A 16,229-nucleotide genomic window follows, 5' to 3' on the forward strand; every position below is an offset into this window, starting at 1 on the left:
GCTATTGGCCCAGATGGTGATATCATCGGCATAAATGGAGTGTTTGATATGCGGGATCCTTTCCAGTAATGGAGGCAGGTTTCGCATAGTTACATTGAAAAGAGCCACCTATAAGAGCCACCCGTACAATTCTAGGGCTGGACGTGAGTAAAGCGTTTGACAATGTGTCACATGCTTCAATACTCACAAATCTAGCCCAAATGAATGTCGGGAAGCGCACTTATAGCTATATTACAAGCTTTCTCAAGGATCGTACTGCAGAAATACATTTTGGGAACATTAAAAGCGGACAATTTTGATTAGGTACAAGGGGCATCCCTCAGGGTGCGGTCCTCTCCCCCTTCCTTTCCAATGTGACCATGCGAAACGATTGTTGTGCGCACATACGTTAGCGTTCCTGTCGAGGAGATTTGTGCATACCATACCCACGTGCTGCGTACACTGACCTGAGCGTAACGTATACGGTATACGTCAAGCTCAACCTAATTCTTCATTTGGGCGCTGAAGAATACTGGCGGTGCTCCTTCGATCTCGTCGCGTGCATCTTCAAGGTGCGAAGCATTCGACGCCGCTGGTGGCGCTCTTATCCCTCCAGCGCAGAAATCTTTCATACGCAATCCACATACGCGATCAAATAGGCGTGCGTATGCGAAGGCTTCGTATACGCCAGCGTTCACAGACGCTTTCAGCGATACGCCAAACCTTTGCTATCGCTTTCGCTGCTTCTCCAATGGGCGGAACTGCCGATTATTCTGTTTTTCGACCGAGAACGACACGACACGAAGGAAGCAGTTGGCCCTCGCAAAGTTCCCGTGCACTTAGCGAATGTTCACTGTAAAAGTACTTTGCGTGCGGCACGTTATATATACCTATACTACCTAGGTAATTTGCGCTTTACGAAAGCAGTGTGCACAAACTAAAGCGAGTTAACTAAATCGACTGGTTATGGAGATTTCACCAGGCAGAGAATATGTCGATTATTATTGTAGCGCATGGGTTGCCTGCACTGACGCCACCTGCTCATGAATCATAGCTGAGTAACACCGAATTTTCATGGGTTCTCACTCTACGAAGAAAACAAAGTAGCTAACGAAAAAGCAGACACCTTCAATTACTGCGGAACATGAGCAAATGCTTTTCACGATAATGCAAGGTGACGTTATGAAGCTTCCACTGTAGAGTTCCTAGATATCGTTTCTGCATAATTATTTATTTCGTGACGAACTTGAAACAACTCACCTTTCTTTGTTTTTTCCTTTTTTACCGTCACTTCTCCCTCCGCAGAATATTCTGCGTACTTAAATTTTTTGTCATAAAGGTCATTGCCCTTTGGTGCGTGACAGTTGATACCAGACAGTGATATTATAGCAGTTCTACATAAATTCGTTGAAGGGTTTGGAAAGTTGGGCTGCTAGGTATGCCGACCCTGGAGCACTGAACCTTTTTATGAAGTTTGCGCTATTACAACTGCTGTCCCTATGTCACACGATGTCCCCTCTTTGTCACCCGATGCCCCCTCTCAGCGCGACTGAGATACTGCTGCGGTTGGAGTGCACGCGCTCAAAGAAAAAGAAAGAAAACAGATAAATAATCTCCTCGTATTTATGGCCCTGCGTGGCACACACTCTGCGACAACGTATTATCAGTATTGTCCGTTTGCCACTGTGCCGCCTTCGTCTCAGCTGTCTCACACACACCTTACCACCTTTGCTTCAGCCAGAACAGTGGAACAGGTATGTTGTTTTGTCTTAAAATGTTGTCTGTGTCTAATACTGAAAGAACAGTCATCCTAAAAATGAGTAGAATTCTAGGGTTTTACGTCCTGAAACAACGATTTGATTGTGAGGCATGCCGCAGTGGTGCACTGCCAAATAATTTTGACAACCAGAGGATCTTTAACGTGCCCCCAATGCATGGAACTTGGGCGCTTTTGCATCTCGCCCCCGTCAAACTACGGCCGCCGCGGACAGCAGTTGCTCCCTCTTCGTAGTGCGTTGCTGTGTAAGACCATAGCCGCTAAATCACCGCGACGGGTTTCTTAAAGAAAATAGCTTATATTCACATCATATACATATCTTAAGTGCGTCCTTCCTTGCTTGTGACACCGGACCCGCCGTGCTTTATACTGAAATATATATATTAACACATGTATGTACTTATATTTATCGGGCGACCACGTTTCACCGCCTAACAAATGTTATCGCACAGCGCTTGACGCGCCTGCATGTAAGTTTCTGGAAAGTTATCGATGCTTCTATCCGCTGTCTGTTGTCGCCGAACCTTGTGTTATCTGATTTCATCGCGTGACTCGAGTGGTGTAGAATTTTGTGGAAGGCATGCGGGTCCCAACGATTAGTCTCGAACATTCGATGACTGTTGTATAAAAGCTGACGCGCTTGACCTGCTGATCAGATTTTCGACGATCGCCGACCGTGTTCGCCGCTATCGTTGTGCTATAAGTGTAGCCTGTTATTGTGGGCACAGGTTCGCCCAATAAAAGTTAGTTTTGTCTTTCACAGTATTGCTACTGTGTTCTTCAACATCACCACGTGACAACATATATATCAACAGTTTTTTTTCTTGACATGGTGTCAAAGCCACAGAATTTGAAACACAAGAACCTGTTGTCGCACCAAACTGCATCGCTATCCAAGCAGTTGTATGAGTTGTATATGTCTTACATGTCAGCTAGCGCAAACTTACAGCAACAAGTAATAAAAAAAGTGTGCAGCACATTTGACCAATTTTAGAACGAAACATTCCCATCTGATCCTTTTCAATTGGAACACTCGCTTTGATGTGTTTCTAGCTCGAAACACACACACAAACATACATACGCACACTGCACGCACGCACACGCGCGCGCGCACGCACACACAGATCATTATGTCTCGTCAGCGCCTGTAGTTCTAAAAAATATTACAAGCGCATTTATTGAACGCATTGGGCTAGCAAGATGTCTCCGCTGACCAAGAATGTCGAACAGTTTTAAGCTCCAATCAGGGTGCGAATGCCAGAAATACAACAGTGTAGAATTGTTCCGTGTTACACTACATAGACAGGGAGGCATACATAATCAGGCAGAATCACTGCTAGTATGTGTCGTACACAGATAAGCTGTGGGCCTGCTCTACTTAGCGCAATGTAACATTTAGTTTCATTATAAAAGACCTCGCCAAGAACCAGACACGAACGAACAATGAGCAGAATGGGAACTTGCGTTACTCTCTCCTCCCACTGCTGTGGTTGACTTCGAACTGCTAAATTTGTTTGCCATTGTCCTTTTCGGTGGTATTTGACTGCTGTCAAATGCGGTATATCGTAAATTAAAGCAGTTGTCTCGTGAGGCAGTGCAGGTAACACATGTGTTTTGTTTATTGGCGCAAGGGCCAGGGATGGCCAAAGAAGGACTCGTGAGACACTACTGCTGTCCTTAGGGAGGATATGAACTCTGCACTACAGCAACAGTGCGCCTTTCTGCTGTCCTTGGTTGCAGCGCAATCCTATCCGAGACACAGGCACCGTGCGCGGAACGCCCTGAAGTACTTTTTTTCGACACTTTAGGTTTATTTTATGCATCACTTCACAAAACGTCATTGCTTTTGCATATGATGATGATACGATGCACGAAACAAGTACGCTGATGATTGCAGAGGGGGGGCAAGTTTAATCAGTGCTGTATTAGTACAGAAGATCTATTTTTAAATGTAGCGAATGCCTTTTTGAAGTAACGAGCCAAATTGTATCGTTGTCGTGAGTACCTATTTTTACATGTGAGAAAAGTATTCCTAAAGTGCATCGCCCGGTGAACAAAAGGATGAGATAATGAGGAGCAACATAAGTCTTATCTGGCGATTGGATTGCCATGTAAAAACAGGCCGTTTTGTAATATGATAGACACTCCGGCACAATGTTTTGCGTCGTCAGGCATATCTCCGCACTGTATGCATTCGGTCGATGACACAGGTCACACAGGATCGTTAAAGATAAGGGCACGTGGCACAAGATAATGAGTGCGTCTGCAAGCCACTCGAAGGACACTAAATTGGGCGCCTGCCAGCGAAAACACAATGCAAGAAGATGCGTTCCACGTGCTCTTTCCATTCTCTGAATGCTCGTATCACCTGCGGCTGGAATGAATAAAGCCTTCTTAAAAGCGCAATAACTAGGCATATTTCGTTTGTTATCACACGCTGTGTTGCTTTAATTCACCGTGAACTCCGGATTCTTATGTAAATGCTAGACGTATGAGCCTTGTTATAGCTTATACAGAATGCTGTTTTCTTTAAACTGTTGCGGGAAATTCTCGGTTTGTGTCCTCGAAATTTGCCCACTAATAATCACAATATCATCAATTTCAAATTATATTGAGCAGCAAGTATGACGTAATAGTTCTGCGGAAACGCGAAAGTAATTAATTAAGGGAAGATGAGACACACACCCAATCGTAGCAATTGCTACAAAGGAAACCCATACGGATTCCTCGAAAGAAAAGCCTCGCAGTTGAAGACAAATTCGTCCTTCCTTTGTAGCAATAGCTAAGATTGGGTGGATGTCTCATTTTCCCTAAATAATTACTTCTCTCCACCTTGCGGGTTTCCACAGAACTATTACGTAAAACTCTTGCCCTTGCTGTGAGTTGTTGACAAATTCGACTTCGCCCTGCCATCTGCTAGCCACCTGGTTAGCTCAGATGGTAGAGCGGCTGCCGCAAAAAGGCGGTGGTCGCGGTATCGAGTCGCGGACCAGGACGAACTTCTTCTACTGCGAGGTTTTTCTTTCGAGGAACCTGTATGGGTTTCCTTTGTAGCAATTCCTACGATTGCGTGGATGTCTCATTTTCCCTTAATTAAGCCACGAATATATAAATGCACAACTTTACAACTGCAATAATATACGTAACTACCGTGAGCTTTATTTTTACGATTCTCTTGCCTGGAGAGACATAGTATATTCGCCTATTAAAGATGACATTATTTACTGTCGCTTTTTACTACAAGTATTGCAAGTGTACCATTGACGAACAAAGTATCGGAGTAGGAGTAGAATTTAATGAAGAGAACGGAGGAGAGGTCGGCGTGGAGAGCGTGCGTCTAGCCTGCTACTCCTCACAGGGGTAAGGAGAAGTGGGACATGCACGGAAAGCTATGTGGTAGCTGATTATGATATGGTACAATGCGCTACTATTTACATGTTGTCCAATACGCAGAGGCGCGCGTTACACACAATACACACAGGAACAATCTTGTCCGCACCAAAACGTTATCACGCAAACACATTTCGCACCGTCTTCCCGTCCCACAGGTTCTAAAGACGATCGTCTAAACCAGACTCGCAAAGAAAGTTCACGAGTGATTTTATGGTGCGTTGAGCATAGTCAAGCCTTCGCCACGCGCCTAAACGCTTTTCTCCCGAAGAGGTGCCGGAGCCCAAGCAGTCCACACTTGACTTAAGTGTCCTTCGCTCGGACGCATATTGAGGGTACACGCAAAGTATGTGAGGTAGTGTCTCGTGAGTGTGACAGACGTTATAGTTAGTCTCGTTCTCATTCCGTCTTGGGAAGGTACCGGTGGGTGTGAGCCACACCGAGTCGTAATCGATGGATGAGCGTTCCCTGGCCTCTCCGCAACCGAAGTGGAAGCTGCAATCGGAAACCAGCGTCAAGTCTATGGAGGCGCTAGCGCCGATGTTCGGGGTTGTCCCATTGTCTCCTCATAGAGGTTTGGATAGAGTTATGGAGCGAGGCATTGATGACATACCGGGAAAAATGAAGTTTTATAATCGCGCCGTATAATTCACAAAAAGAAAACGCAAAGCATATCAAGTTCTCGTGCTATTAACCACCTAATGGATGCACTACTAATACCTTTTGCATACGATAGATACATAGCGTAATAAACAACTAGGTTTATGTTTGATACTGCCGCTATCGCTTGCACGTGGACGCGTTGTCGCATGGTATTTGTCTTAAATTTTTCGTGCTTTCTGTTTTCTCCAGAAAAGAAAAATGACTACACAAGACTTGCATTGCTTTATATGCTGTTACTGTTTGGTTTTCGATATCCTCTACGACTTTTGCGTTGACATATGGTAGATTAAGTAAACTAATTGAAAGTTAGTAATAAAGTAGATGAATTATTTGTGCAGGATGAAAAGAAGAAAGGAACGCTGTTGACTAGCATGAGCAACGTCCATCAGCACACATTATAGGCGCCCCTTTAAAAAAATTCTGCGATACGTTTCCACTCTTGGGGACGTTTATTTGCGACAGTTGGTACAGCTAGAATCTGCAGCGTTTCAACGTGGCAGCGATGAACTGGCTGATCAAACAGCCGTGACGGCGACCAGCCTATTCTTATCGCATTTTTGCCGCCAGTGTTGACTTGTAATGGCTCTGATGTCAACGGCCTCGTCACGAACTCTCAGATCCTACGTCCGGGCCCTGCCAACAGGTGGTGAGCGGGGTCTTTCTGTGCGTTTGCTCTTAACGCGTGTGGGAGAATAAAATATCTATAAGACCATAGGTAGAGCTTACAGGAAGGGAGGCCATAGTTTCAGCAGGTGTGGGCACTAGTGGAATAGCTTCGTTCCAAATCTCGGCGCCTGCGCAGTGCGTTAACAGGCTAGCACCGTTGCCCATGCGCAGCTTGGTGCATTCCATGCATTCGGTACAACAGCTATCATAACTGCTATTATGGCTAAATTGTTGAATCGTGCCAGCTTTTCCGCCTAGAACTTCTCCTAACGCAGGAGGCACCGTTTTACACTGGAGCTGTCTATGGTCTGTGGCTAGGATCGCGGGATTTCTGGTATAACGTTAACAGAAAACTATCATCGTCTGTGGCTCATAACCCCAAATGAAATGGCTCATCAATTATTTAGGTGAAACGACCCGTACATACATTATACGGAATCACGCATACAACACTCAGAATTGTATACGGTTCATTAAAGAAAGAGCTAAAAACTAGCAAATGCACCACATAATGGATGAGATATCCTGTGCCTCCATGCAATGCGAAGCACGTAGCGCTCCTCGCATACGTTTGTTGGTAAATATTACTGTTGCGCAACCTTCCTCAGCGACTTTCGCTTGACTGTAGCATACAAGATAGGGGATGACGACACTACACTTTCTTGCGTAAAAGGCCCGCCTAGCAACTAATCTGTGTTGTGACAGTGCTATGGGAAGATCACGTATTGTGAGGACTCCTGGAGAGCAACGTGCATACGAGGCGCGGCGAATATGTCTTCTCTCTGATCCACTCTTATGTTGGTGCAAGAAGTAGAGGAGCAAGCCAAGTCGCAGCGCGTCGAAATGTCGCATGTACTTTACCTAAATAATTAGGTAAAGTACATGCGAACGTCGGCACGTTAATAATTTCAACCTACGTCGTACTAGGTAATCGTTGTAGCTGTAATTTACAGTTTCGCTGTCGAACAACCGTCGCTGGTGGACTGGAGACAATGTTTTTTTTTCTGTTATTATTATTGCGATAGCTATCATATGGACACTCCAGCCGCATTTCTGCCGTCGTCATCTGATTCTGTATGGGTGAAAGCGTGTAAAGCTGAGGCGGCGAAAGCACTTCAATCTCCCGTGCGCGAGCGAGGAACGTGGCCAGGTTGCGTGTCCTCACCTGTAGCGCGCTACGCGGGGAAGTGAGGCGGGGGAGGAGGGCGTTTTTCTCTGGCGGCTGCTACGGTGCCTCGATGTCCTCCTCGTCCGCCGCTAAGGCGACCGTGGCGCCTACTACGGCGTTGGCTTCGCCAATTGCGGACGCCGTAGTAGACGCCTCGGGCGGACGCGGTATGGTCAAATTGGCGGTGTTCGTGTGTCTTGAAAGCGGTCTGCGACGTGGCCAAAGTGCGTACCCTCGTGGGCCTTATCTTCAAAGCGATCTGCTATGTTTGCAGAGTGCGCGTAATGGCGGTAGCTTCGCATACGCTGTGCTTTCTACGCTTCGTACGCGTTGAAGCTACAGATGCACGGAGGTTAATTGGCTGGTGGCTGTTGCCGCGATTCCCAAACTCCTGCGCCTTCACAGACAGTTTCCGCTGTCATCGAGCGATGTGTGTTTATGTTTACCTGTGCGCGTGCGACACCGTGCTGGTGAACTTAGTGAAAACACGTTGACTGGCTAGTTGGTTTGAATCTATGATAGACTGTGCAAGCGCGACTGAACGTGGACGTAGAAAGAAGCAGACACACAAGGACAGCGCTGTTTCCGTGTGTCTGTTTCTTTCTACGTCTTCGTTGAGTAGCTCTTGCGGATTCTATAATTGTTAATTTACTTAGTAAGTGAATGTTTAGATGTATATACGGCCGATAAAACTACTATCCTTACTTGGTACAGCTGTCTACTAATTAGCTATGGCAATCGGTGCTTCGCCTTTCTGGCGCAACCGAGAATTTTTTTCTTTTTAATTTTTGCGTATATGTTGCAAAATAACAGATAGAGCAACAGCTGGTCCCCTTCGGAGCGGTGTCACCAGCTCGATCTAATTATCCTGCTGAGCAGGTTGGTAAACCCTAAACTGAGCAAAACAAGGGAAAAGAAACGGAAGAGCAACATCGTATATTATGTAGATATATATACTATAGAATTGTTATTCGAGTAACGCACGCACTCATACAATCTGTTTTCACTGATGTGTATATATGGCTGCTTTAATATGTTTTCTTCAAGTGCTACTGATTCAGCGGACTTCCATGCTCGTTCTAAGTCACCTGAAAAATGTACATGCTGTCAACGTGGCACTTACGCAGAACAGAAGCGACGACCGGTCAAAATGTCGGGGCCTGCGGAAGACAAGCGGCAGTCCGCGGAGATGATGTTCGACGCCGAGAAAGTGTCAGCCTACTACGAATCTTTCATGCACCACAGCCGTGAAGCCATGAAGGTGTTTCTGGAGCGATACAAGGATTCTTTCTTTGCGGTTGAGAACGGTGCCCAGTGTGAGGATCGCCAGTGGTTGGACGTCGGCTGTGGTCCAGGAAATTTCACTAAGAACTATTTGCTCCCGCACGCACCTTCGTCCTTGCGAAGACTGGTGGCGGCCGATTTCTCACAGGTAAAGAAGAATGCAGCTGTTGCTTGCAAGTTAATCGTCGCTGCATGGTATTAAGCTGGGCTAGGTGGTGATACTCTGTGCGACCACGTTGTATCTTTCTTATTTTTATTTTTTTTATTTGCCGAATAGACCTTGTATTCGAAAAGAACTTGACACACTTTGGTGTACACCTCGTCTCCGAAGAATTATCGTCTTCTCTCTTGCTCGCGTTCAGTTTCTTGAAACTCTACGCTCGCTTCATTATTGCCAAGAGTGCAAAGTCACGCTGACAACACGCATGACGTTCGTGAACTCGAAGTGGTGGGCGCGCAGCATCAAAGAAAGGAACGCAAGATATATGAGGATTATTCTTTGGGGACAAGATACGTCCGAAATGATGTAAAATACTGTGAGAAAAAAAAAGAAAAAAAAAAACCTTGAAGGACGCTTATGCTTCGCCTTTAAAAATGAAGGGCCATAGCATCCAAAGATTCCTGACTGTTTATCAAGCTTTCCGACACATATGTAACCGTAATGTTGACCGGCAAACTCTGGCGGCCCACGCTGTGCTCGAAGGCGAGCTTCTTGGTAGAAACGCGGCCTCCTGAGTGGGCCGAACCCCGAGGGTATGCACAGCCGCGCCATGAAAATTACGTAGTCTTAATTTTGGTGTTATTGTTTCGCACGTTTAATACTTAAGTCTGAGAAGACATGCGCTCTCGGTGTTTTGTTTCATGGCATTTGTTTGCGGGCAGTCATTCTCAAAATTCCGAGGAATAACTGTGTGTAATGCAAATGTCTTTTTTTTCTTCACCTGATGTACATGTCTTTGTTAACTTAATTCTGTGAATGTTGTGAATGTGTAAGACTTGGGCGATATTTCTTCTGGTATATTTTCTTCTCTTTCTTTACGCTCTTTGTCTTCTTATGTGAAAGATATATTTGTTAAAAATGATTAGAGATACATTATTTTTCATGTACATCGGCCTGTTTGCCGAACTGTAATAGGAGCAGAGGACTTTTGTCAGGTTACGTAGCCTTTAGCCTCTGCTCCCGTTCCTGTAAGCAGGCAGGACAAATAAACTACAAACTCTAAGTTCAACAATTTCTACACGTTCACCGCTTACACATCCTCGATAGTTGCTTGCCCTCCCGCATTACGCCCTCTCCTCTTTAGAAGAACCCTACCTGTATAGACTGTGCTGAGGAAAGCGTATGTCGCCTTGGAAAAGACAAGTCCACTTGTCGAAACCTTTGCTACTGCTTGTACCTTGTTCTCTTTCTGCTCATTTCTCAAGAATGTAAGACAAGGTGTGAGCAACCTTAGTGATAGAATGGTGTGACAATATAACCCCCATATACCGCATGTCGTACAGCAACGCGTGTCATATTATATATATCTTAAGCACCCGTTCCTGCGGGGGGCTTCAGCGCCAGCATAATTGCATAATTCAGCCAACGAGCACAGGAAAAGATGGAAAAGTCAAGGCACAGCAGGAGATGAAAGATGCGCGCCGCGAATGGCGAAGACCAATGCGAGCGGCCCCTTCAGTGACGTGGGCGCGGGAAACCCGCCAGACCACTCGATGCGTACTCGTATGTGGCCTCAGCCGGACCGCTCGTTTGTTAGTATCTGCTTCCGCCAGCTCTCGCTCGTCCTTGTTTGTTTTGCTTCGTTCGGTCTCGTTCGCGCTTGTTTCGATTGTCGTGGTTGGCGACTGTTCTGTAATGTGATTGTAGGCGCAACGCGAATTGTGTAGTACTTCATGGTAGCCAAGCGGCACCAGCGATTACACTGGAACAGTGCTGGAACCTTCGACGAGTCATGTATATAAAAGCTGGCCACGCTTGACGCGCAAATCAGATTTTCGACGATCGCCAACTTTGCTACATGTCTCTCTCAAATCCTTTGCCTCAATATATCGCGAAGCGAAAACACGTATTGAGCTGAGCTGAAATTTCGCATTAGAGAGTATTGTAATCGCCGGTTCATTTTTTTCACTCACGGCAACTCCGCCGACGCCGACGCCGGATTTTCAGCGTCAGGGCGCCCTTAACGCTGTAGCGTTAAGAATGCCGCCGCAGAATGAACGTTATAAGGACTATAGGCAGTCCCCAAAATTGGTCCTTCCGAGTGCTGGCGCAATGTTCGAATTTCCAAGATGCATGAAAATTGTGTTAGGCTATTTCCATCGGTGGAACTTCTTATAAGTAGTAAGTGCAATGTAGAGATTTTTTTTTTTTTTTGCAGTGTACTCATTTGAATCCGTGCGGACTTTGCAACATAAGAATCGCGTGACAATATATGCTTCTTGATTAAGAACTACTACGGCTTAGTTTCTGTCCAGTGTTACTGGCTGTTACTCGAGCAGCTTTCTTTCCGCCTGCGCCTTAAGCTTATCACTCATGAATCAAGTGGATCGATAAACTCCAGCCTCGTACATTGGCAATCCGGATCCTCAATGCGTTTATAATAAGATTACAGCATGGCTATCTTGTAAAAAGGTAATTTATCGATTGATTAAATGTAGTTGGAGCTTTCAAGATATCGAAGAATAATTGAAATAATCAATCAAGGCTGATCAACTGAATGATCGACCTTCTGAGTGAAGCAAACCTGAACAATCAATCACTTGACTCATTCATTGATCGATAAAAATCCGCAGTAGATTTGAAGAGCATACAATTTGTATGTTATATGTTCATCAATAACTAATAATTTCCATTAATTTGGTGTTTCCTTATTTCATTTATTAAGCACATATAATTCCCCCTATGTTGTCCTTGGTGTCACTGTTTGTTGGCTTCTGATGGTATGACTAATAAAAATCGAGCCCCTCCGTTAACCCCCCTACTTCTCGTTTATCAATAATTAGGTCACTCAACCAGTTCATCGACAGATCAATTCAATACAGCTCATGTTCTTTGCCGACTCTTGCTTTCTCGCAGGCCATGCTGGATCACGCCGCAAAAAACCATGCACATCCGAAGATTGCGTATCGCCTTCTGGACATCGCTAACGACAAAGCCGTGGTGGCGTTTGCCGCGCGCGAAGGTCTCTTCGAGCGCGTATGCTGCTTCCTAACGCTGCATTGGATCCGCGACAAGGCGGCCGCCCTCAGGAACATGGAGCATCTCACGGCCCCCGGGGGAGAGTGCTTGGTGGTGTTCAACACGAGCGTGTCTCTGCAACAGGTGTTACGTGCCATGATTGCGTCCGGCAAGTGGAAAAGGCACGAACACGTGAGTGACGGGCGTACAGGCTGGTTTGGTAGAGATTACATGCTAAAGCGATGGCTGAATAGACGGGCGGGACAAACCTTGGTGGTCGTGCTGGTGGTGATGGCAGTGTCGCAGCATGCACGGTGACCTTGGCTTGCAGCTGTCCCGCATTAGAATCTTTCACATTGTTAGTGTACAGTTGTGCTTCACCAAACGTTCATCACTTCTTTCTCTGAGGGACCCAAACAATCGACAAATCATTTTTCTGATTACTCCGTGCCCTTGAGAGTGTTGAAAATACGCGTGTGGGATACTCATCTTTTGCAGGGCCACGAAGTAACGCTTTTCTATACTTCTTGAACTATTCGTCAGATGGAAGTAAATGGGGAAAAAGATACGCTAAACACCGAAGTACAACTTGACTTCCATGTTAAGGATGAAGAGGAAGAAATCTTGTATAATTTCGATAACTAAAGCTCTTTAGCAGTTTTTGTGTTGACTTGATCCTATATACTTAAACGGATGCTCACTCGAAACTTTTCGTCAACTCCATCAAGTGGTGCACTGCGGTGGTTACCGAATAGGCAAGACATCGTGCTTCTCGTCCTTCGGTAATTTTTATAACGACGAACAGCTGGAAAAATCTACCTACACTCCAGGGAAATCTAGGATAGCATGAGAACGCCTAATTTTAATATTTTTCACAAAGGAATTAAACGAAATGAAGTGTGGCTCTGTCATCCACACTACTGGGTTGAAGGGACAACGTGTTCTAGAATGTGGTATACCTTCTTTTTAAGGATATTCCTTATTGGCCTAAGAAGTGGAGGCCACCGCAAGCATTATAATGCACATGAAGAAGCCGTCTCAAACAAATTTTCTGAGGCATTGGGCTTATGGAAGCTAAAAAATGCCATAGGAGAATATGTTACAGAGTTTTGGTGTAAGAACTTGTACTCATGGTTCATCCCCAGTCGTCTTTTTTGGTGACCTATCATCGCCGATGCAGTTACACGATGGACGAGCAAATCTACAGACTCAACGCCCCGCCCGATTCTACCTCCGACAAGTGGGAGAAGACTATACGAAGCCCGCTCCTACAAGACCAGCAATCGGGTGTCCAGCAATGGGCCGTCCAATCCAATCCACGACTCCGTGCACGTTTAGAGACACCGTTCCACGTATAAGTCATCAAACACATCATATATTTTGTTGTATGTTGTATGTTGAAATATATTTTGTTGTGTGATGTAGCCTATTAGCGAGTTACAGCTACGTTATCAACCAATATTTATGTGGTTCATATTGAGCTTCGCACAGACAATCAGAAGGAAATGGAAGTCAATTTACAGTGGTTTCAGAAACACGCTGCACAAGCCGACTACGTTGCTTTTGACCAGCAGGCACACGTTCAACTCGGTCTTGGTCCACGCTTTATTCCGCTTCTACGTAATCCTGTTTTGCACGCGTAAAAACTTACCTCGATCAAGGCACACGCAGTCTAATCGGACAGTGATTCCATTCCTTTCCTTGTCAGCTTAGTAAGGCGAAGTACTCAGGATGGGGCGGGCCATCGTGGCCCTGATGCCGGCTGTCGGCTATATCTTGAATCGGCCAAACACTCCAATAGACACAACCAGTCCTATCTGCTTTCTTCTGCTGACAGGGGTGGGTGACAGCTGCTGAATATAGACTTGTTCAGCGCTATAACCAAAACTCTTCTGCAACAAGAATCGCTGCGTACACGATATCAGACCTAAAGAGCTCCTTGAAATTGTACAGTATACGATCATCACACAGTATACCTATAAGCATAATGCCATGTATCAAACCTTAATAAAAATCAACCAGTAGTGTGATTGTAAATTTTATATCAAATTTTGCTTTCAATGACAGGTTCTCGAATCTGCTCTGCCGGAGTCGTGGGAGTTTTACGACGTTGACACCATGGTGTCAAAGCTCGAAGGACTAGTCGCATCAACAAGCCTGGTGGCCCTGTCGTGTGAAGTTGTGACTCTGCAGGTCGGGAGCCCCGAAATCGACCTAGAAGTGCGTACGTATCACAGGGCTCCGTCGAAATATTTTAGACCATGATATCATTGGATAAGGCAGAACAAATACAGGGTGCACTTTTCGGCAAGAGAGAGAGAAGAGATAGGGATTGGTGGTCGATGTACAATTAGTTCCAGCAGGCACTGTGTTGTCTGTCTTTCCCCAAACAGATTCTTTCCTTTTTTGCATGTGTTTCGCTGTATAACGACAGTTTGTTATTGTAGACATGTCTCTTGTTACCTTATTTCTTTTAGGAACACAATCGACGAACCCTTTTTGACATTCTTTCTTCATTACAGTGGCTTCTGTGGCTGTAAAGGAGATGCTTTTAGAATGCTTTTTCTGGTAACAAAAAAAATGAGTATATTGCTAGTTATCATCACGTCTTTTACCTAGCTCCTGCAATCTGAGAGAAACTGCATTACCCCTTGTTTATGCGCCTAAGGAAATAAAATAAGAAACTTCTACTCTCTGCAGGTGCTCTGTGTGCCGCTGTACCGATATATCCGCATATGAAAGAGGAAGGCAAGGCCGAAGTGGAAGAGTTTGTCAGAAACTTGGCTCTGCAAGACGGCTGCGTGAACTTCTCGGTTACGGGCATAAAGCACCAACTTAGGTGCGTCATTCACGCCCGCAAACCAGTATTGTCGAGTTAAGAAGAGCCAATTAGACCTGGCACAAGACTTCTGTGCGGCGTCTGCAACATCCACGGTTGTCAATAAGACCAAGAGCTCAAATAAACTTTCAAGTCTAGAAGATCAGGCCAATTGGTGTAGCATTGTCATTGTTCTACACCACTCCAATAGTTTGCCCGAAGGGGTAGTTACTCCGGATTTATGATACGAGTTCAATAGGATGTTTGTCACCTACTGACTATATGATGTTATTGCAACAACAACAACAACAACAACAACAGCAATTAGAAATGCTCACTAACGCCAAAGTTAGGCGCCTCTAGTCTTTTCACTTCGCAATATTTATTCACTGGCACAAACAATATGTCGCGTGCGCAATACAATATGTAACACCACTAGCGTTTCATTCTAGTCTGTAAGATTGCGAAAAAGGTATCAATGCGAAATTTCTCGCGAGCATATCGCAGATGTGTCTTAAAATTTGTAATGCACTTAGTTTGTTCTATCGTCATTTGGGAAATAAATGGCACAGTTTCAACACAACAACAACTAGCGCTAAGTTTTTTTTTGTTTGGTTAAGAAACAGTAAATGCCGGAGACGCATGCGTCAGTCGGCGGTTGATCGTCAGTAGAGATGCGGCAAGGAAAGAGGGATGCACAGCACGGCGCTAGAATCCGTAACTGCCTATAAATACCTCGGTGTTCATATTACTAATGACCTTTCATGGAAGTACCACATTGAGCACGTAACATCAAAGGCCAATCGCATGCTTGGTTACCTGAAAAGAAACTTCTCTCTCGCACCTTCATCACTCAAGCGACAGTTATATATCACTTATGTCCGATCTAATCTCGAATATGCATCGTCAATCTGGGACCCTGGCCTTGCAACTCTTACCAATAACTTGGAGGCAATGCAGAATCGCTCAGCATGTTTCATCCTAAATAACTATCATCGAACTTCCAGCGTTACTAACATGAAATCGATACTTAATCTGCCCCCGCTTGCAAATAGACGGAAACTATCTCGACTTGCATTGTTTCATAAGATCTATCATCATAATCATGTTCATAGGACCAGTCTGATTAAGCCACCTAATTTTGTTTCATCTCGACTAGATCACCACCATAATGTCCATGTCCCTCACCAAAACACTGCAACATACTCGCACTCTTTCCTGCCCAAAACCAGCCTCGACTGGAACAATCTTCCCACCTCATTAGTTAACATTACCAACTGTGACCATTTTCGTGAAGCTCTTTCCA

The 16,229-nt window shown here is 45.2% G+C and overlaps 1 protein-coding gene across 3 annotated transcripts; it reads left to right on the forward strand.

Moving 5' to 3' along the window:
- The first annotated feature begins 1,632 nt into the window (after nucleotides 1-1,632).
- On the forward strand, nucleotides 1,633-15,095 carry LOC126532200 (juvenile hormone acid O-methyltransferase-like). Of its 3 annotated transcripts, none has more exons than XM_055071335.2 (5): nucleotides 1,633-1,733; nucleotides 8,776-9,075; nucleotides 12,004-12,297; nucleotides 14,173-14,329; nucleotides 14,806-15,095. In XM_055071335.2, the coding sequence occupies exons 2-5, from the start codon at nucleotides 8,794-8,796 to the stop codon at nucleotides 14,982-14,984; spliced, it is 912 nt and encodes a 303-aa protein (XP_054927310.1). In that variant the 5' UTR covers nucleotides 1,633-1,733; nucleotides 8,776-8,793; the 3' UTR covers nucleotides 14,985-15,095. The 3 variants fall into 3 exon arrangements, with proteins under 3 accessions (XP_054927310.1, XP_054927309.1, XP_054927311.1); XM_055071334.2 differs by lacking the exon at nucleotides 1,633-1,733 and adding an exon at nucleotides 7,807-7,867 and having other exon boundaries at nucleotides 8,771-9,075; XM_055071336.1 differs by lacking the exon at nucleotides 1,633-1,733 and adding an exon at nucleotides 7,807-7,867 and having other exon boundaries at nucleotides 8,771-9,075; nucleotides 14,173-14,325; nucleotides 14,806-14,930.
- Nucleotides 15,096-16,229: the final 1,134 nt, after the last annotated feature.

Source organism: Dermacentor andersoni, chromosome 5 (genome assembly GCF_023375885.2).
Source record: "Dermacentor andersoni chromosome 5, qqDerAnde1_hic_scaffold, whole genome shotgun sequence".
In the NCBI taxonomy this organism is placed as follows: Eukaryota; Metazoa; Arthropoda; class Arachnida; order Ixodida; family Ixodidae; genus Dermacentor; species Dermacentor andersoni.

Excerpts from the sequence above, each read along its gene's own strand:
- LOC126532200 (XM_055071334.2), top strand. The coding sequence starts at position 7,813 with ATGGTCAAATTGGCGGTGTTCGTGTGTCTTGAAAGCGGTCTGCGACGT. Across the intron at positions 9,076-12,003 it reads TGGCGGCCGATTTCTCACAG|GCCATGCTGGATCACGCCGC; the intron begins GTAAAGAAGAAT and ends GCTTTCTCGCAG. Across the intron at positions 12,298-14,172 it reads AGTGGAAAAGGCACGAACAC|GTTCTCGAATCTGCTCTGCC; the intron begins GTGAGTGACGGG and ends TTTCAATGACAG.